Source organism: Orussus abietinus, unplaced genomic scaffold (assembly GCF_000612105.2).
Source record: "Orussus abietinus isolate OABI.00-Male unplaced genomic scaffold, Oabi_2.0 scaffold862, whole genome shotgun sequence".
Taxonomy (NCBI): Eukaryota; Metazoa; Arthropoda; class Insecta; order Hymenoptera; family Orussidae; genus Orussus; species Orussus abietinus.
Window position 1 is genome coordinate 1 of NW_019395132.1, and position 22,943 is coordinate 22,943.

General features: G+C 42.2%; 1 protein-coding gene across 1 annotated transcript; it reads right to left on the reverse strand.

Moving 5' to 3' along the window:
- Positions 1-509: 509 nt before the first annotated feature.
- Positions 510-15,826, reverse strand: LOC111674207 (the record flags this gene model as incomplete). Its single annotated transcript, XM_023433658.1, has 2 exons — positions 15,667-15,826; positions 510-692 (listed from the first exon to the last, which is right to left on the reverse strand). Coding segments are annotated over exons 1-2 (343 nt in total), but the record flags the coding sequence as incomplete, so codon positions are not given.
- Between the last annotated feature and the right edge of the window lie 7,117 nt (positions 15,827-22,943).

Here is a 22,943-nt window from a genome sequence, read left to right on the forward strand (position 1 = left end):
TAATAAGTTAAAGAATATTTCTCTATATGTTTATAAATTGTTGAAACTAAATATGTCATTGAGATTTTGAAGAAATATTTCAAATATCTTCGAATGAAATCTACAAGAAATCTTGAAAAATCTGTCGCTCGAGATATTTAGCAAAGATTACAAAGAAATATTTAGAGAATTATTCTATGCTACTAGGGATAATTCAATTTTCAGGATTTATCGGGACATTCTTTCGGGTGGAATCCCACGTTCCATTGGGTTGTTCCGGGATTTCCCGTATAAGTTTGTGCGAACTCTTAGAGAAATAATCGTATGTTTAAGTTGACCTGAAAGTGGCGTTTAAGAGTCAGCTTCAAACAACGTTAAATAAAAGATTTAGGAATTTGGAAAGAAGCAGCGACGGAGTATATGGTATTAATTAACAGAGAAGACATTTCTGAACCTTCGGATATTTCTCTGCGAGTTTGGGGAATGATCCAATGCGATTGAATCTCGGAGGTACTGGGAATAATAATTACTCTGTAGCATATCAGGGCCATTCGTCCATCGTGGGACCAGGAAAAGTGCGTGACCGGCGTATTTCTGTCGTTTATCAGCTCTATGCTCCATCTGCCTTCGTACTTTATCCACACGAAAATCACGCCCGAACTGTCGCACGAGGCCAGTTTCTGATAAGGCTCGTTCCACTTTACCAGGATCACCTGAAATCATTAACAATTCGCGGACCGGTTATAAATAGCAGTGGAAACCTCGGGGGAGAGAATTGCGACAATTTGTTAACGCTACGCGATATTTACACCCTCGAATTAATTTATGGAGGAACATTGGGGCTCGCAGGTGTTGTTCTGTCCCCACAAATTCCTATTCTAAAGCGTTTATGCGGACATAAAGCGATATCAGGACGTTACGTGGGTTTAAAGGGACATTACTGAGTTGCGCGGGTGTAAAACGAAGTTACCGAGTTCCTTGAGTTACGTCTATTTAGCTATAATGCATTTTATTTTCCGGCAATAATATCGAAAAGATTACGAATTTCTAATTTTTCTACCCCCTCGTGTGGGACTCCTATTGTCGTGATTATTTCATGCTGGAATGAAATTGCCGAGATCATAACCGATAAGGAATGAGAACAACGTGTTTCATATATTAATGATCACGAACACGGGAAGTGAATTAAATTCAGGGTTAGTTAAATACGGGATATCCACATTTTAATTTTGCGACAATTTGTTAACGTTACGCGATATTTACACCCTCGAATTAATTTATGGAGGAACATTGGGGCTCGCAGGTGTTGTTCTGTCCCCACAAATTCCTATTCTAAAGCGTTTATGCGGACATAAAGCGATATCAGGACGTTACGTGGGTTTAAAGGGACATTACTGAGTTGCGCGGGTGTAAAACGAAGTTACCGAGTTCCTTGAGTTACGTCTATTTAGCTATAATGCATTTTATTTTCCGGCAATAATATCGAAAAGATTACGAATTTCTAATTTTTCTACCCCCTCGTGTGGGACTCCTATTGTCTTGATTATTTCATGCTGGAATGAAATTGCCGAGGTCATAACCGATAAGGAATGAGAACAACGTGTTTCATATGTGCCCGTAATTATGAAAGTGGTCTAAGTCATATATTTTTTGTTTCGAAATTACATTGAATTAATTTCGTTTGTAATAATATGGCGTGAAATAACTGATAAACTCATTTTTTTTTAAATTTTGACTTAGACCACTTTCATAATTATGGGCACATATATTAATGATCACGAACATGGGAAGTGAATTAAATTCAGGGTTAGTTAAATACGGGATATCCACATTTTAATTTTGCGACAATTTGTTAACGTTACGCGATATTTACACCCTCGGATTAATTTATCGAGGAACATTGGGGCCCGCAGGTGTTGTTCTGTCCCCACAAATTCCTATTCTAAAGCGTTTATGCGGACATAAAGCGATATCAGGACGTTACGTGGGTTTAAAGGGACATTACCGAGTTGCGCGGGTGTAAAACGAAGTTACCGAGTTCCTTGAGTTACGTCTATTTACCTATAATGCATTTTATTTTCCGGCAGTAATATCGAAAAAGTGAGGAATTTCTAATTTTTCTACCGCCTCGTGTGGGACTCCTATTGTCTTGATTATTTCATGCTGGAATGAAATTGCCGAGGTCATAGCCGATAAGGAATGAGAACAACGTGTTTCATATATTAATGATCCCGAACATGGGAAGTGAATTAAAGTCAGCGGTTAGTTAAATAAGGGATATCCACATTTTAATTTTCTTCTCCATTGAAAATTCTCCTTAGGGTGTTTATGTTCTACATATATATGTATATACACACATATTTGTACAAGCAGTATATCCAGGACCTCATATCGCGTCTCCCTCTGCAAGGCTCGAGGTCGAGGTTGAATAAACATGAATCCCTCGGTTCAGGCAAAATTTGGCAGAAATTCTGTCGAAATGCCAAGCGAGAGGCACTCTGTTGGATACAGGTGAGCCAAAGCAACCAGGTAAATCATCCTCGTTGGTTCTCAAGAGGGCCGGTTAAGGCAGGATCCTTAACCCAGTTCCTCCCCATTTCCGCTTCTCGGTCGCGAGTTAAAGATTCGCGGATCGATGGGCGAGAGGACGGGCAATCTCTCGGCGATGATCGGCCGCGTAAATCCGCATTTAAGTGTCTCCCTAGCCATTAAGTTTAGGGGCCATATCCGGCCTCTCGAGATCCTTCCAACCGGAAGGACGAGTCGCGAGGTCGGAGGCGAAATCGAGCCCAGCTGGACTGAAATTCCAGGGATACGAATAATCCACCCTTAGAAAAAGAATTCATATCCAAGAAATTTTACTCACAGCAAGAAGCGGGAACATTTGAAAACGGGCGAGAAAAAAAAAAGTTATACAGATAAGAAAAAAGCAAATACTTCACCGGGGCAACGCAAATTCTATTCGCATTAGCAATATCCTTTTCTAGTGGCAATAAATTGTATATCACTCATCCGTTTGAATATTTTTATACGTTGCAAGGAAATTCATTTGCCAATTTGGTAAGTAGACATTTTTTCTAAAGAAAGTCTTTACAATTTGATATAATTATAAAGATTTTCCTTGTCGGGGCGTAGGAGCGAAACTTGATCGGCAATGCTGTCCCTTGATAAATGTGCAAATGTCTTTATTTATTACTTCGGGTATTTTTTCTATAGTGCCGCTTTTGCTGTATAATTTATCCATTTCTAATGGCAATAAATTGTATACCACTCATCCGTATGAATATTTTTTTACGTTGCAAGCAAATTCGTTTTAGCCAATTTGGTAAGCAGACATTTTTTCTAAAGAAAGTCTTTACAACTCGATATAATTGTAAGGATTTTCCTTATCGGGGTGTAGAAGCGAAACTTGATCGGAAATGCTGTCCCTTGATAAAGGTGCAAATGTCTTTATTTGTTATTCCAGGTATTTTTTCTATAGTGCCGCATTTGCTGTATAATTTAAGATTAAAGACTGTAATCATTATTTCCGGGATATTTTAATGGATTCACCTCGAATATATTCGCGACTGATCGACATTTCGGGAGAGTTCAGGGGTGTCGGGAAAGCCCTCAAAATCCTGGGAGTTTTCGAGCTCCCAGAGCTCAAGGTCTCGGTCGGACCACTACTTTATTCATGGCGTAATTTCGAGGACTCGTCGCCAGAATTCCCTTGCGAAAGAGTTGCGAAAGCGCGACTTAATCCTCCGTTAACGAGCCGCCTCGTTAACGCGGCTCCCCCGATGCGCGCCGTTTCGTTACCTCGCGATCGTCCACCCTTGAGGAGTAGTAATGGACCCTCTCTTTTCAGGAATCTCGGTTCCACCTTTTAACGCGATCTCTATCCGGATCCCCAGAGTCTTTGAGACATCCTCCTCGGAAAACGTTGAACCCAGTCCCGCTGCATCTTGGGGTCTAGAGTTTCGAGTGCAAGGGGGTGATTAAGGTGATATGAAAGTGGCGTCAAAGAGTTCTCGTCCGTGAAACATTTCTCCAAACTGGATGTACTCGATTCGAACATTACAATATAAATATGGAGGGGTATATGGAAGTTCCTGAAACTCATGAAATTTCGTTGTTTTCTTTCTTTATCTTTTTCTTTTTTAATTTCATTCATAGATATTTTCATAATTTTTATTATTAAAAATTCAAACTCCGAGTTTTAGGACCTACCTTAAGGGGATGTGAAAGTGGCATCCGAAAGCTCAAGCGTTCATAAGACTTTTCTACGAACTGGGTGTCTCAAATCATTTCATGCTTTAAAACGTGAGTATGGAGACCCTAAGGTAGGTCCTGAAACTCGCGAAATTTCATTTTTTATAAACTATTTTTAATATGCCTATAAAGAAATTTGATTGAAACTCATGAACTTTTAATTCTTTACGAAAACTACGATACGATAATATGGAGTATTTCATTAGCGAGTCCCCTCGGATGATACTTTCATATCGCCTTAACGTTTTTTCCAAGGAACCTGAGAAATCCCATCAAGGAGGGGGAGTCCTGGCAAGCCTTGAGAAGGAGGAATCTGCATTGCGGAGCAGCCACGTCCTCCTCGAGTCGTCACGAGCCGCAGGTAACATGCGAGTTACGTGGCCGCGTCGTTACGTGCACGGTATGTACTTGTGCACGTGCATGTATGTATTGGAGCAGGTATGTACAGTACAGGTATCGCCGTGCACGTGCAGCCACACACTGGCAGAAATCGATGTAGATTTACATACATTTTGTATACCTCATGAGTGAAATTTCACGCGGAAAAAACGTGAAATGGCAAAATGACAAATAAGAAACTGCATAAATACACGTAACATTGTATATTCACCGTATCGGCGGATTTTTACTTCAATTAAACGTAACATTACGTTTTAAGATCCTTCGACTTACAAGGAAGGTATCCCAGGTCGATCTCTCCGATTTCATTTCTTTTATAATATGTTATAGTAGACTAAAAAGTAAGCGACACGTATTTTTTTTTTATCTGCCATTAAACACTTTAAGGGGGTGAAACCACCATCCAAAGTAAGGCATGTCAAGGGACAATTTGGCAGTCTCACCCACAAGAACGTAATATTTTTTTAACCAATCCACCTTGAAAAGCTTTCTCATAACGCGAAATGAATAATATAATTTTCTGAATTAAAAACAAATTGAGGGGTGAGCCACCCCTCACAGGCCTTACTTTGAATGGTGGTTTCACTCCCTTAAAGTGTTTAATGGCAGATAAAAAAAAATACGTCTCGCTTAGTTTTTAGTTTACTATAACATATTATAAAAGAAATGAAATCGGAGAGATCGACCTGGGATACCTTCCTCGTTAGTTTGGATGCCGAGTACGATATTACAGAGACGATTTCAGTACAGAGATGATTTTTTGCAATTTATTGTGGCGCCGAATATAAACATTGATTATGTAAATTTATATGGGCATTTCTATTAGTGGATGTAGGCGCATGTACACAGACGACATTGCACATGTAGATACGTGCATAGGTATCGCTATACTCATGCAGCCACGTGTACAGGTATCTTTATTCACCCGCTACCATACATAAACACAGGAATTGTACATGCAAACACGTGCACAGATATCTTTATTCACCCGCTACCATACATAAACACAGGAATTGCACATGCAGACACGTGCACAGGTATCTTTATTCACCCGCTACCATACATAAACACAGGAATTGCACATGCAGACACGTGCACAGGTATCATTATTCACCCGCAACCATACATAAACACAGGAATTGCACATGCAGACACGTGCACAGGTATCTTTATTCACCTGCAGCCATACATAAACAGAGGAATTGCACATGCAGACACGTGCACAGGTGTCTTTATTCACCCGCAGCCATACATAAACACAGGAATTGCACATGCAAACACGTGCACAGGTATCTTTATTCACCCGCAACCATACATGAACAGAGGAATTGTACGTGTAGACACGTGCACAGGTATCTTTATTCACCCGCAGCCATACATAAACAGAGGAATTGCACATGCAGACACGTGCACAGGTATCGTTCCTTGCGTGAGGACGGTGAGCTCGCCGGGAGAACGAGAAGAGGGCGAAGGAGTTCCGAAAATACCGCTTCCTCGTGGAAGACCTCTCGAGGACTCGTTAGCGTGGAATTATTATCCCAGGACACGCGAGTCGCCGGGAAAGGAGCTTTCCCGGAGGTCCTTCATTCGTTCGGCCCCTCGACTTATCGGCCGGTCGTCCTTTGTGCCCTGGCGTGCGCCCGATGGCCGCCTGCCAGATTTAGAATCGGCACACGAGCGTCCTCCTCGGCTAGACCAAGTTCAAGCTTAAATATAAATAGGCCACTTTCCTCGCCGACCGACTTCCTCCACCCTTCGGCGCCTTTCCTTCCTCCGGGAGTTCTGGGAGAGGATCCGGGGCGAGAACGCGCGAGGGGCGACGCTCGTTCGCTGGCTTATGGCTTTGGCCTCGTATCGATCTCCGGGGACCTTTCCCCTGAAGAAGAAACCGCCAGAACGAGGGTAGCCGAGGAAAGGCCGTGCTTGGGAAAGCGGAAGGACAGTCGGTCGATTTTTCAGGCTACGCTTCCGCGTCCTCTGCCCCGTTCCGTTCTCTGAGCTCTCCTCGGATCGCTTTTTTTCTGTTCGGGGTACGCGCGGAAAATAGAAAATTGGTTCACTGGATTAAGGTGAAGTGGAACCCCCTTCAAATCAGTCGATTCGAGTGCAACACTTTTTTTTAAGGGTATTAGACCAAACTGTCTGCAACTTTGACCCATCCCTCCTGATCTCATCTAAGAATTGTCCTGACCCAATCAAAATGTGGAGTTTTGGAAAAAATTGTTTAACTTAGCCCAGACCAGAATTAAAATGGCGTCGAGCTCACATATTTCGATCGATATACAGTTATCGAAGGCTCTGATATGAGAAACGAAAGGGTCAGGACAGTTTTACGACAATTTAGAACACTCTGGTAATCGATAAACTCGCATTTGAACGGGATAAAGGCAAACAAGTGTTGTATGCGCTTCTATGCTAAAACGATGGGAATACGAGGTCTCGGAGGGAAAATTTAATGGACCTAGAAATCACAGATGGCGCAAGGGGTCCCTCTGCAGTCAATTAGGGCCCCAGGAAGCATAAATCCAGAGAATTTCTGGATTTTCACTTCGATCTCTTGATATTCATTGTACGAAAACGACAGCTGGAGCATGCCATTTGGTACAATACCCAATATAATCCGACCAAGCTGTCAATATAATAACGAACGTCGGCAACATAGGCATTTAGAAAAATCTTTTTTATCGACGTCGATCAAGTTCTTAGACGTGTTTCACTTCACCTTAAATCGTCCTATCATACTGCATTCGGTTAATTACAGGGAACCTCGAGTGAATCGAATTTTAGTTCACTTGACTGAAGAGAGGCGTGGGCTCGATTTTTCTTTTTTTTTTTAAAGTCGATAGAATCGCGACGTTTCTTAAACGCGCAACTTGTTGAAATTCGGGGATGTGTTTCCAGGTTGTCGAAAATGCTCTAAAGGGACAAATATAACCGCGCTAAAGTATGAGTAGACAATACCAAAGAAGATTTATGACTCTTGGCGATGCAGCCGCGCGTGCGCTTCCACCCCATTGTCGGCTTAACGCCACCCCCTCTGGTAACTTTCCACCAGACCCAGTGGCCGCCCGGTCTGGTAACTTTCCGCCGGAGACTTCCAACTATCCGTACCTCTCCTGGTTTTATTAGTTGCCGAACTCCTTGCATCTGTGCCACAGTTTCTCCGGGCCGGAAAATCTGGATCGACCGGGTCGTTTTATAAGAATTCCCCTACACCCGCGGCGAATATCAGAATCTAGAGCAGTGGCTCTAACCTCGGATTTTTCTTACAGGTGTTCCGTATATGTTTTATTTACATATATTTGCATATTATGCGCGATCGCATGTATCCTATCGTAGAGGAAACGGCTTAAATCCGTCTATTGTCGAGAAGGGGTTATTACCTTTATGCGGTCTGACTTTGATTTTCTCTCAATTTTCTCAAAATTTCCACAAATCAACTTTCTTCGCCCGCTCAAGGACCTCGGCAGTTTCGCGCCAAATCCTTACATTGGCGGGAAATGTTTCCAAAGTTTCCCGTGACTTTTAGGGAAAGTTAAGATCCTCTGACCTAGGGAGTTTGTTAACAGTTTTCCTTTTTCTTTTACTTTTTCCTAGGAACGAAGTTACACCGTTTCGCAGTTCCTCTCGCCGTTTCGGGATTACTCTCCATCGAGAGTGGAATTTTTTGCGCCGCCATTGAAAAAAAAAGTCGCGAAGCAGTTCGGGAAATTGCGAGCGACGAAACATTTGGCACGATGTCTGAATGCCGTAAGTGGAAAAAGGAGGACCTTGGAGCTCCTCCTGGGCCCTGGAAACTGTTACTAGTCAATTTTCCGGCACTTTCATAAGTTTCATATTTGGGTCTTTGAAGGGAATTGTCGCGACGGGTATTCACTCGGGAAATAATGGATTTTAACGCTTGAAATCATGTGGAAATCAGCTGGAAATCCCAAGCAGAAATCAATAGAAATCGTTGGAAATCACCGAAACACTGTCGCAACTTTGAGACCGAACGTCCCTTGTTATCAAGTCGCATAGTTTATCATATGCAATCAACGGCAATCGGTTCTCGTAGAAGAAAATCGCTTTCACTGATTTCCAAGAGAACAGCCCCTCGAATCGTCGTTTTCTCTACCATCGATCACGGTGCCAGTACCATGGATTTTTTCCTCCCCTGGTTGGTGAGGAAAAAAGTCATCTCGAGCCCATAAAACGGCGACAAAGTGCCTCGGTGATAAAACCCGAATTTCATTGCCGGCGAAGGGTGGAAAAAGTAATTACACGAAGTATAGGCCGAGTCTCTCCTTAGGAGAGAATCTTTTTTTACCCGTGGCAATATGGCAAAGCAAATATCACGACCCTTGCTCCACGGGATGGGGATCGATGCTCATATTCGTGGTATGATAACGCAAGCATCCCCAGGGACTCGAAATCCGCGAAACCGAACGGAAAAGCTAAACTACTTTACGACTTTCCCTAGGATATGAAGTTTATTGTACGGGATGTCTGGCCTCGACGAGAGTTCATACACATACGTAAAAAAAAATAGAGAGAGAGAGGGAGAGAGGAAAAAAATGAGGGAAAATGGAAATTCGCCGTCAGGTCCATTTCGACGCTCGGAAAACATCCCGCCTAGATTGATGAAAATCTGAGAAAAAAATCACCGATAACCAAACTCCATAATGAGATATGAATTTTATTCCTGCAAATATACGCCGCGTAATTTCCGTAATGACCTCATAGATGCACTGATTAAACCAACTAGCGAATTTCATGCGATTTAAGTACACAGGGTGGAATTGAAATGAACAATTTCGACACGACGACCTGAATCAGCCGAAATACCGTTCCTGACAGTTTCATTTTAAAGCTGAAACCCGGTTACACTAAATACAAGCCACGACGGGCATGATAAATTCCGTGTGCTGTATCCGAGGGAAACTTCCGATACGCGTTCCACGAATTTATTACAGTTTTTGATAACGCTGCACTTTCGGCCCAATTGTTCGCCGTGGAATATTAATTTGAGGGCCGGGCATTTTTCAAATTCGGTTCTTTTTTTTTTCCTTTTCAGGTTAACGCAGTCCCAACGGAATTTCGCGGGGACTAGCTTCGGAAAAAGTCCTCGTGCAAGTCTTAATCCGTCGTCGTCCCGTTTAGGACATCGCGTAAACTGGGTCAGGGTTCAAAGTGTCCCCAGTCTTTCTGCAGTCGGCGAATGCAAATACAAAGCCCAGGATTTCTTTAGAGATGCAGAGTAACCCGGTGAATATGAATGCCGGCGAAGCTGCCCGAATTAAGGGGGATTAATTTACCTTTGTAAATCCGCGAAACCTCGTCGCCCCGATTTTCCCGATTCACTCGATCTTCATTAACTTCATCTACAGTGCCTCGAGAGATGAACACCCTTATCGAAGCTTGTCCGTGAACATTTCGCGAATTCGCCGCAGATTTCCTTAACCTTTTGGGTGCTAAGTACTTTCGCCGTATGGGCGAATTTCGTCAGGCCGTGCTAGCGATATTCGACCAAACGTCGGACGCACATATGCGTCGACAGCACTCAAAGGGTCATTGTAAATATATAAATATATATATTCTAAATAATATATATATTCTTTATGTATAGAATGGCCTTATCATAACGCCTTAATGGGAAAAATTAATACATTACTGGTTAAATAAAATCACCCAAAATTCGACATCTTGCACCCTGGGAAATTTTCTCTTAGAGGATAATTAACTTGTAATGTAGCACGCGTGGTTTAGTCATTGCCCTGTAAACTCCTAACTTGAGATTAAAGGGATTCCTGAGGGAGTGGCGTATACAGGGCAGGATCAAACGCACCCGAAATGCCAATTTGAACAGTCGGGCAAGCTTAGTTCGCGACCATTTCAAAGAGAATTTCGCAAAACATGTTACAGTGCACAGCTAGTTAAATAATCGCACGTAGAAATAAAATGCATGCATACAATGAGAAAAACAAATTGGGTGACTCCAAGAAATATACACTGCGACAAGACAATATCCTACGATCAAACACGACCATAGAAATATCGCGTAAAGGATATTCGTTTAAATCGACATCAATTTTTCTTCTCAAACCATGCACATAGCATACCGAAAGGGAACTATGAATTATAATAATTGTCCAGACTAAAATCGAATCACCGTCTCTTTACTCGATCTCATTATAAACAATACATATTACCCTTTAATTCGCTCGCTTTTTATACAGAGTTTTTGCGATCTACTGGCGAGCATATCATATTGCGAGTTTAATCAACGCAAGTTGTATATAATAATTAACTGGAGAGGTCGTGATAATTAATTTAATATCTTGTACGAGTCCATCTTGGGAACGGAATCGACTTTTCGGGTGAATAAAGGTGGAGTTAATTCCTTCAGGTAGTTCGGCATAATTCATTCAGCATCGAAGGGGACTTCTCCAAATTGGAGTAAAATGTCGGAGTTATGTAGGACGAGACTAAACGCATTCGCGCGCTAATCGATGCGAATCGATACGTTCGCTTCAGTGGGCATTGATGCGTACCGAGCACACAGCACTGCCTGTAAAATGTCGGGTATTCAAAGTAAATAACAAGGCCAGTAACAGTTTTATTGTGCAACGTATGGGGAGCCTGTAGAGGTCTCATCGATTTTCTCTCCCGGAAGATTGGAAACGCTCTTATCGAACGTTGGAGACGATGAGAGCCACTGTCGCCGAAATAGCTTCAGGTCCCTGATCGATACTCACTGTAGTCCTTAATGTCCTTAAGGTGATATGAAAGTGGCAACAAAGATGTTTCATGAAACTTTTCTCCTAACCGGGTGCACCGAATCGTTTAATTCACCTTTATCCCGTTTAAATACGAGTTTATCGATTACCAGAGTGTTCTCAATTGTCGTAAAATTGTCCTGACCCTTTCGTTTCTCATATCAGAGCCTTCGATAATTGTATATTGATCGAAATATGAGAGCTCGACGCCATTTTAATTCTGGTCTGGGCTAAGTTAAAAATTTGTTTTTAAAAATCCAAATTTTAAATGGGTCAGAACAATTCTTAGATGATATCAGGAATGATGTGTCGAAGTTTGAGACAGTTTGGTCTAATACCTCTAAAAAAAAGTGTTGTATTCGAATCGACTGATTTGAAGGGGGTTGCACCTTAATTGGTGCAAAATTTGGCCCTTGGGATTCCTGGCTAGAAGTAGGCACGGATTTGCAGCATCGAGCTGTAATCAAAGTTCGCGCGCATGTTACGCCCCTCTGCGAGCCATTTCCATATCACCTAGCCGAGTGGAAGTATGCTTTCCTGCCGTTTAATGTCGGCTTTCAGGAACTTTCTTCATCAGAACGCTTTCTACCCGCTCTCCGATTGCCGATCCAGAGAGAACAAACTGCAGCCAGGTGAAATAAATTTTTCGGCTCGGTAAAACGTTCGTGTACACATTTATAAGGTGTAATCAGAGCCACCCGTAAAGAGGATGCAAGGGACCCGGAAATCACTAATCGCATGGTCATTTCCCAAAAAATAAGAAATAAAAGCGACTAGAAATATCACAGCAGCTGGATTAATAATTCCCTGCTTTCCAGCATTTTTATAACGAGTATCTGGATCTGCGACAGGGATCATCAATACCCATATACACGTATACAAAGAGAAATGTTCGGATGATAATAACACAATTGGAATGCTTGAAATTTAGCGCACCTTCGGATCGATACCCGAAAGATATATTTAAACTGTTAAAATGCAACACGTGTCATAATGTTAATACATTATTGATGCGAGACGAGCATCGGCGTTTTCCATCTCTCGAGTGTCGTTTCCGAAGACCCGTTTCGCAGTTTATCAATCCGTTGATAGGTCAGTTTTTCTTTCCTCCATTTTGGAGTAGTCATCCCAGACTTTTTACTTCCTTACTTTTTACTTTTTACTTTTTACTTTATCTCGATTTCCAAGGGGATTATTTCCGGGTCCAATTTGGAGGGAGGAAAATTTTCCGAAGTTTCTTCCGCCCTAGGCTCGCTAGGATGCATCCATTGGCAGGACGACACGGTCCGCTTCGTCATCGGAGATGAGCTGGCGAGACTTTTATTTACAGGCGTCCCCTCTTGCCGGTCCAAACGGGGACATCGGTAGAGTCCCAGGGCCGACTGGGGCTTGGCAGAGATCTAGTCACGAGAAAAATGGAACGATCCCTGCAGAAAGGAGGAGCCGAAGTACCGAAGGGGCGCAAAGGGCGCCCCGCGAGACGTGCTCGAATAAACAATCCACCCTCTTGCCAAGGGAGAAAAAAAACGGGGCAAGCAGGTGCAGAACCGTGGAAAGCTTTCGGACGAATCTGTAAACCGACCACGATGTGCTCCGAAAAAAAAAAAAAAATACAATCAATAGTTACAAAGTGTGTAAAAATGTGTGTAAATTTGCATCGACTTTTATCAAGGTGTAACCCTTCAGCGTTTCGCTACTCATTAACTACTACTACTACTTAACTACCCTTCAGCGTTTCGCTACTCATTAACTACTACTACTACTTAACTACCCTTCAGCGTTTCGCTACTCATTAACTACTACTACTACTTAACTACCCTTCAGCGTTTCGCTACTCATTAACTACTACTACTACTTAACTACCCTTCAGCGTTTCGCTACTCATTAACTACTACTACTACTTAACTACCCTTCAGCGTTTCGCTACTCATTAACTACTACTACTACTTAACTACAACTAACTTTAACTACTAAAAAAAAAAAAAACAATCAATAGTTACGAAGTGTGTAAAAATGTGTGTAAATTTGCATCGACTTTTATCAAAGTGTAATCCTTCAACGTTTCGCTACTCCTCCGTGAAATTGAAATGAAAAAGTCCGAAGTTGTAAAATTAGCATACCGCGGCGAGATCCAGAAATGTGTTATATTAAATTCCTCGGTAGTTTGGCGATATTTATTTAACAGCCCACTTAGACAACTCTGAAAGTCGTGCGGCTATTTAGGGCGTGGATGCACCGAGTGGATAAATGCAACCACTGCAATCATGCGAACGAGCATGCACTTTGCCAGGGCGTTTCCGTGATATCGCGTTGTCACCGAGCGGTCTATTTCGATGCACAAAAGGTTCGACACACGCGAGCTTTTTCCTTCTTTTTCTCCCCCTTTCCCTTTTGGTGTCATCGATCGTTATATGGGGTACACCCATGGCCACGGATATATTCTCTACGAATACGGTGCCCGAGTGATAAGGAGACGTCACCGGGCATTGACATGTATTTTCTGGTGCGAGATCTCGGAACGATCGGGCACCGATATTTACGCTTTGTTCTTTATGCTTTTTCCTTCCTTTTATCCCCCTTTCCCTTTTGGTGTCATCGATTGTTATATGTGCCCATAATTATGAAAGTGGTCTAAGTCATATATTTTTTGTTTCGAAATTACATTGAATTAATTTAGTTTGAAATAATGTGGCGTGGAATAACTGATAAACTCATTTTTTTTTCAATTTTGACTTAGACCACTTTCATAATTATGGGCACATATGGGGTACACCCATGGCCACGGATATATTCTCTACGAATACGGTGCCCGAGTGATAAGGAGACGTCACCGGGCATTGACATGTATTTTCTGGCGTGAGATCTCCGATCGATCGGGCACCGATATTTACGCTTTGTTCGCAGGAGATCATTTCCGGTTGCCCTCTCTCGTTTTTCCATGGAGAAGCTCCCGAAGCGAGCTTTTAATTCACCACCTTTCGTGCGAGCCCTCCCGGGTCCGTCTCGAAATGAACTTCCGGCTTCCCTGACAATGGGATGCCCCTGGCCACGCACCGCGCCGGGGAAGTCTGATTAAGTTTCGCGATCCTCCACAAAAAACCTGTCACTTTTCGACCCGCGGCCTCACTTTTCGCCCGGACGGGCTTTAATGTGCCCAAAAAGTGAGGAGAGTCCCCGGTTTTGGCTTCCGCTATTCGGAATAAAATCCCTCCATTGTTCTCCCAGGATCGTAAACTCCGCGCCTTGGGGTTATTCACTCAGGAAATTATGAAACTGAATGCTCGAAGTCACGTGGAAGATCAGCTGGAAATCGATGAACGTCGTTGGAAATCACCGAAACATCCCCGCACAAAGCTGAACGTCACTTGGTTATCAAAAGAGGACATTATGAACATTAACGCTCGAAGTCACGTGGCAATCAGCTGGAAATCCCGAAGAGAAATCAGTGGGGACAGTTGAAAATCACCGAAACATCGTCAGGATGCTAAGGCCGGATGTCACTCGTTACCTAATCACATTGACATTTATCACATGAAATGAAAAGCAATCGATTATCACAGAAGGACATCGTTTTCACTGATTCCCGAGTGAATAGCCCCTCGCATCGCACATCGAGCCGACCACGACTACAGCAGAAATGAAAGAGAAAATATAGAAAAATTCGTTTTCTCTCTTTTATAAATGAAATAAGGAAACCCGAAACCGTAGAGCAACGTGGCGGAGGTAGGTACAACAGGAGGAGAGAACGGGTTGGCTCTTTTTCACTTTTACATCGCTATCACGAGAAATAGTTCGGTCTGTTCACAGTCTACACGTCCGTTTACGATCTGTACCCGTTTCCACTTGGTCGAATAACTTCCACCCGAAGGAAACCCTCCTCGTAGCATTCGCCAATTATTTTTCACTCCAGTTACCGTGGGCTAAAGTAGCGGTCTATTTCCCCGGGCTCCGTCGATACAGCGCCGTTTAATTACCGCATGGGAGCAAGCGTTGCAAAAGTTTTCCCGGAAACTGGCAATTAATATCGCAACATCGACGGGGGGAATAAACGGGCTCTTACCGAGAGGCGAATAAGGTCGTTTAATTTCCGCGATTCTGGGAGAATTCTTGGGAAAAGTCGCCGAATCCCGATGACGGTCTCTCCCTCTTTAGCTGGGGGGGAGAAGGAAAAAAAGGCGACCGAGGGGATCGCGTTCCCCATTTTCCCAGCTTAATTCGCAAATACGACGGCGGGGTTCTGATTAAGAGCTAATTCGAACCTCTCTTTCGCAATTACCTCGCTTCGGTGTCCCCTGAGATTGTAATTCGCTCTCAGGGGAAGTTCGGCAGCTCTCGTTCGACAATGAGACGTTGTGAACGTCACGCCGACCAGTCCTCTTGCATTTCCCGTAGCCAGCCATCCCTCCTGGTAGTAATTTGTGCGGTTCAGCTTCCATCCTTCATCCTGGAAAACATGAAAGAAAAAAGGATTTAATTAATGCCCCCTGGGTAATGCCATTTTTTTACAGACCAGAAAAGAACAAACTAATGCGGTTTTCAGGCATCGTCAGTTGTCCCCCTCGGGGGCACGGTAGTATATTGTTTAAATTGTCTGTAAATTTCATACATTTTTATCCCCTATTCCTGCAATCTCGCGACGTATAAATACTGAATATTTTAACACGTTTCAAATTAATTTTCATTTTATATCAAAGGTTGTACATTGTTCAAGTTGTCTGCTAAATTTCATACATTTTTATCCCCTTTTTCCTGCAGTCTCGCGACGTATAAATACTGAATATTTTAACACGTTACAAATTAATTTTCATTTTATATCAAAGGTTGTACATTGTTCAAGTTGTCTGCAAATTTCATACATTTTTATCCCCCTTTTCCTGCAATCTCGCAACGTATAAATACTGAATATTTTAACATGTTTCAAATTTTCATTTTATATCAAAGGCGGGATGAGCTTATGAAACAAATATATATGATTCGTTGCCTGAATCATATATGATTGCAAGAAACGATTATTTCGTTGAGATGAAAAATTACATAGTTGATTTAAACAAAATTTATTCCCTCTTCCTGACATTTATTTCAACGCATCTAATAGCAGGATTTTTTTTTTCTAGTGATGCATCAGAAATTTGGATGCTAGGCTTTTGACTCGTGGGATGTAATTTCAATTTGAAGAAAGGTAAATCCATGGTCCCCCGTCATTAAATACCGTTTTATAGAGCTTAAGAAAGCTCCGGGGATTCCACGTAAAGGAACCTTACTCCTCGGCCAAGAATCCAGAGAAATATGGCCGGACCAAACTAACAGTTAATACGGCCATTAAAAATTCAAATGCTTGCCCACGGCAAGTCGTAAATGCGACTCTTTCACGTGCAAAAACGTCCAGAAGGAAATTTTCCATAATGAAACCCTTTCTTTACTTTTTAATACGAGCGGATGAGCACTTTACATATGCATGTGCGCTGCAATTAAGAGTGCAATTTAAGAGACGGAGTGCACAATTTCCCAAAGTGTGCAGGAGTGAAATTTATCTAATCCTCAAAGTGAAACTCGTACTCGTGAGTAACTCGGGCACTATAAATCGATGAATTATTTCCGCACAATTTATGAACAGCTGTTTTAATTAATTCAAGGCCTGCTAATTATCCACGGGAGACAGTAATCGGACATTATTTCAATTCGTACTTATTTTACTGTATTTATTCATAGCTTTTATACAAGGAACATCGTTTCTTTTTTTATATTTAATTGCAGAGCTTGATAATCGAGTGCACGGTCAATCGGAAGTCGAAACTTTTCCGTGGAATCGATTGATTTGGAAATCCGTCGAGGGTCGGAATTCAATTTGGCGAGACGAGGTTCAGAATGGCGTCCAAGAGTTCAATCGATAGACTTCCGGTTAACAATGTTCCGGAGCTAATCAATTGGGTATATAGTAAATGCAAGGAAGTACATCCGTGATAAGGCGTCGCTTTGATTTAAGGCATCGTCGAGTCATACAAGCCTACGTCGGTCTGTATAAACAGGAAGATATTGGGTCTTGATTAACTTAATTTGGCCATAACTAATCAGTGGGCCGAACTCCGTGCATTAATTGGACAATTCCGGATGCGGCCGTAGGTTAAACTCAGAATTCAATTTAGTTAAATGAACCTTCGAGGGGCGGGGGGCGATTATCACTGGGGGCAAATCGATGGCTTTTGGGGTAATGAACCGCGACAATTAATTATTGGGCAAAGCCTAATTCACGGAATGTTAATGCCGTATGGAATCCCCGGAATTCCTGAAGTATCGAACGTACATAAGGCAGGTATCGGTGAAGTTAACTATTAACAACAAGATTTAATTACTTATCGTGGACGGATTTTCGGGGGGGACTTATCGCGCGACCTCTCCCCGGGACAAATATTATCCCTGGTGATATCGGGGTATTGGGCCAATCAATATATATTTTCTGGGAAAATATTTACCTCCGGTCGGAAAACACCCGTGATTCGCCTGCCGAAAAAAATGGGAAAAAAAAGAAAAATTTCGCCGGCACGTCGATAATTTATCCGACTGCCTGGCCAATTGCCAGGCCATATCCGGTTACCTTGGGAAGATACATTAGTCGCAGTAATCCATAGACGCGGGCAAATATACATCGTCTTGCAGTAACAGTATTCCGATCCATAAACCGTCATCCATGCCGCAGTGGTAAAAATATAGGAAAAACAAAAAAAAAAAAAGAACAAATAAATTTCAGAAACCCGTACTTCAAGTTTCATTAATTATAACACACTCGCGGATGTACATAATATATTTGATTTTATTTTTCATTTTACAAGCTAATCCAGTAAACTCCATAAAACATAATGGGATTTCCTGTTTCTTCAAGAAGTTAGGAATTTCGCTTACTAATTTAAGGGGTTACACCGCTTTGACCCACCCAAAAATTACAGTAACGTAAAAATTACGGTAACGTAACAAACGAACACGTAAGATGCAGTTTTAAGAAAAAGGTGTAAAATAAACGCGTAAAAATTGTTTCGATTTTTTTTTAATTTCAAAGTGGTATAACCCCTTAAGAGTTAAACTGTATTTCAAGTGTTGGGATCGTTTTATGGGTATATTTCGTATGTGGAGATGGTATATCGTATATGTGGCACTATCAAGAAAGGGACTTCCGGTAGAAAAGGAGCGCGATATCGGGAATGCTTCCGGCTTATTCAAGGTTCGATCGGAAATCTTGACGTATCGTGTTAGCGTGGCCGGGCAATCGAAATCCAATCTCGATTCGGAGTAATCATTTGTTTGAGTTTGTCACGAACCTACCGATTGAGCTTTCCAATCCGACCGGCTGCAAACGAGCGAGTATGTCTTAATCGGGCTTATTGCATGTAATTTATGCGCAACGGGGACGTCTTTCATGTCTTCATTGTTCTTCGCTTTGACGACCCCTTAATTATCCTACGAGAACGTAAGATTACGGGCCCGATTAAATTGTGGCTCCGATTGGATTACTCCGGCGAAATGAAGTGGATCGATATGGGGCAGGGTTGGGTACTTTTTCGTACGGTTTTTTTTTTTTTTTTCAAACTTTCCGGCGTATATTATATATAGTAAATTATGTAATATTACTTCGAGATTACATATTACATTAGTTACGAGCAATTCGAAGAGTCCTTAAGAAATGGTCTTACTACTCGTATGCGACATTTTTCATGGGGATCTTTAAGGTGATGTGAAACCCCCTTCAAATCGGTCGATTCGAATACAACACTTTTTTTTAAGGGCATTAGACCAGACTGTCCGAAGCTTTGATACATCACTCTTGATCATCTAAGAATTGTCCTGACAGATTAAAAATTTGGATTTTTTTTTTTAATTTTTTAACAGCCCAGACCAGAAACAAAACGCCGTCGAGCTTTCATATTTCTATCAATATACTATTATCGAAGGCTCTGATATGTGCCCATAATTATGAAAGTGGTCTAAGTCATATATTTTTTATTTCGAAATGACATTGAATTAATTTCGTTTGAAATAATATGGCGTGAAATAACTGATAAACTCATTTTTTTTTTTAATTTTGACTTAGACCACTTTCATAATTATGGGCTCATATGAGAATCGAAAGGGTCAGGAGAATTTTACGACAATTTAGAACACTCTGGTAATCGATAAACTCGCATTTGAACGGGATAAAGGCAAAAAAAGTGTCGTATGCGCTTCTATGCCAAAACGATGGTAATACGAGGTCTCGGAGTTAAAATTTAATTGACCTGGAAATCACAGATGGCGCAGGAGGTCCCTCTGCAGTGAATTAGGGCCCCAGAAAGCATGAATCCAGGGAATTTCTGGAGTTTTACTTTATTACTGCCAACTTTTTACGGAGTTTCGTTCCTCGAGAGATTTATAAAAGGCCTGGACATTTTACCTACGACTATCTTTACGTTCTCATGATGGAGTATCATAATTTCCAACGATACGGAATTATTAAAGGCTCTGATATGAGAATCGAAAGGGTCAGGACAATTTTACNATTTGTATGATCTTAATTTATCAATTATTCTTCCTTATTTCCTATATCGCGAGTATAAGTATTGAATGATATCCCGAGGATATGTTGCCTTCTTCCAGTCGCGACGCCATCTTGGAAGAAGGTGAACCGCCAACAGGAGTCGAAATAAACGTAATTTCTCTTAAATTAAACCTTCCACCTTTGAATCCAGAGGATTTCTGGAGTTTTCCTTCGATTTCTTGATATTTATTGTACGAAAACGACAGGTGGAGTACGCCATTTGGTACAATATCCAATATAATTCGACACAGCTGTCAATATAAAAACCAACGTCGGCAACGGAGGCATTTAGATAAATCTTCTTTATCGACGTCGATCAAGTTCCTCGGCGTGTTTCACTTCACCTTAACAGTGTGCGAGTTCTTTTTTCACGGGCGGTCACGTGACCGTCCTAACCTAGGGAAGCCGAAGAAGAAAATCATGAAGTCGAAGCCGCTCCCGGGACTTTTTTTAGCCAGCAATGCAACGGCAATATGTGCAGGTATTTTTTTCTTTTCTTTTTTTTTTTTTTTCCAATCGCTGGGGTAAATTGATCTCCGCGGACCAGAAGGGGCGGCCATTGTCGACGCCGCTCCCGACGCTCTCGTCCCAGGGTGACTCAGGGTGTGTTTCCAATTGCACCGATCGCGACACATCCCTCCGCAAGGCGAATGAAAGGCAGTCCGGTAACCCCAATAAAGTAGCGATAAATTACCGAGTAGAGGGACCGGTCGCACAATGCAGCCTCCTCCGTTTCCCATTAAAGATTCATTAAAGGGAGTTTATGCCTCGGGTATGTCGGCCGGTGCAACTCTCGTGGCGAGAGGAGCCACGGACTAGACGGAGGTGTGTAAGGGCCACTGATTTATATACTAACAGGATGGCTGGTACCTATTTGTTCTGTACTTAGAGGACTTCGACTAATCCATGGCACCCCAGCGCCAACTACGTATGCGCGGCGATACTAACAACTAACCGGCGCACGTGGGCTAAAGTTCGGAACCGTCAGGTTAATATGAAATTTCATATTTTCATTTAAATTTCTTTATAGGTACTTTTAAAAATGTTGACGTTGGTTTTTATGTTGACAGTTGTATATAATTATATTGGGTGTTGTACCAAATGGCATACTCCACCTGTCGTTTTCGTACAAGAATTATAAAGAAATCGAAGTAAAACTCTAGAAATTTCCTGAATTCATGTTTCTGCGGACCTAATTGACTGCGGAGCGACCCCCTGCGCCATCTGTGATTTTCAGGTCAATTAAATTTTCACTCCGAGACCTCGTATTACCATCGTGTTAGCAAAGAAGCGCATACAACACTTTTTTTGCCTTTATTCCGTTCAAATGCGAGTTTATCGATTACCAGAGTGTGCTAAATTGTCGTAAAATTGTCCTGACCCTTTCGATTCTCATATCAGAGCCTTCGATAATTGCATATTGATCGAAATATGAAAGCTCGACGGCATTTTGGTTCTGGTGCTGGGCTGAGTTAAAAAAATTTTTTTTTTAAATTCAAATATTATATTATACAATATATTATTCAAAATTTTGAATATGTCAGGGCAACTCTTAGATGATTAGGAGTGATATGTCAAAGTTTCGGACAGTTTGGTCTAATACCCTTAAAAAAAAGTGTTGTACTCGAATCGACTGATTTGAAGGGGGTTTCACTTCACCTTAAGGTCTCCCCCGAGGACAAGATGGCGGCGCGAATTGTCACGTGGGGTATCGAGTCGCGATGAAGTCTCGTGTCTCCGTCTAGTAATTACTTCCTTGGTCAGAAAACAGTCTCTCTGCTCCTACCGATGACGTGACGAAGTTTCGGACTACTTCCTGCGCAAACTTCGGAAAACAGTGGGAAACTAATTTCGTCGGTACCGCCACGTAGCAAATAGTGATTTAACAACTCCCTTAAGGGAGGCGAAGATGCCGGGACGTTTGCCAAGCGACGAAGGCCTAGTGTCAACCTAACTAGAACTAGAAGAAATTAACTTCCGTGATTGGATACGTAGAACTTGTTACGTAGGTATCAACTATCCAGTTAATATACAGATAAGTGAGGTTTTTAACAACTACGCCTAAAAATTGTTCTCTGCGCGAACGTCGGCCGATTGAATCGCAAGCCCGTTTCGCGGATCGATTCTCGAGATTCCGCATCTCGGGAAAAACCTCGGCGAAATCGGACATCGCTCTTTCAGGCCTGCGGAAGAATCGCGGGAGTACTTTGGCGAAACGTAAGTTTCTTTTTCTTTTTCTTTTTTTTTTCTTTTTTTTTCCCCCGCGTTCCTCGGGGAGACCGTCCTACCCTTGTTTGGTTTCACTCGGGGGAACTTTTCACCGGAACGAGGAGAGAGAAAAAAGCCTCGCGCGAACGTCCCGGACAATGCGAGAGAAGTGCAGCGTGTGGGGAGAGGGAGAGCACTCCCTCCTCGGCCCTCCTCGCCGCGGACTATAGAGAGTGGATTAGATGGAATCCTTGAGGATCTCCATCGACTGCTCGGAGACAACTGTCGATGCAGTCGCTGGCAAGGACTATGCGCAGTGCTCCTACCGTCGCATATAATTCCCGATTATTCCCAATATCGAGGGTAAAAATGTTGAATGATATCGCGACGCCATCTTGGAAGAAGGGAACCGCCATGGGAGTCGAAATGCAGTTTCTCTTAAAGCCTTCCATCTCGTCGAACAGTACACTACAACAATACATATATATTTGTATAATTGCCGATTATTCCCTATATCGAGGGTAAAAATATTGAATGATATCGCGACGCCATCTTGGAAGAAGGGAACCGCCAACGGGGGTCGAAATAAACGTAATTTCTCTTAAAGCCTTCCATCTCCTCGAACAGTACTCAACAACGATACATACATATTTGTATGATCTTAATTTATCAATTATTCTTCCTTATTTCCTATATCGCGAGTATAAGTATTGAATGATATCCCGAGGATATGTTGTCTTCTTCCAGTCGCGACGCCATCTTGGAAGAAGGTGAACCGCCAA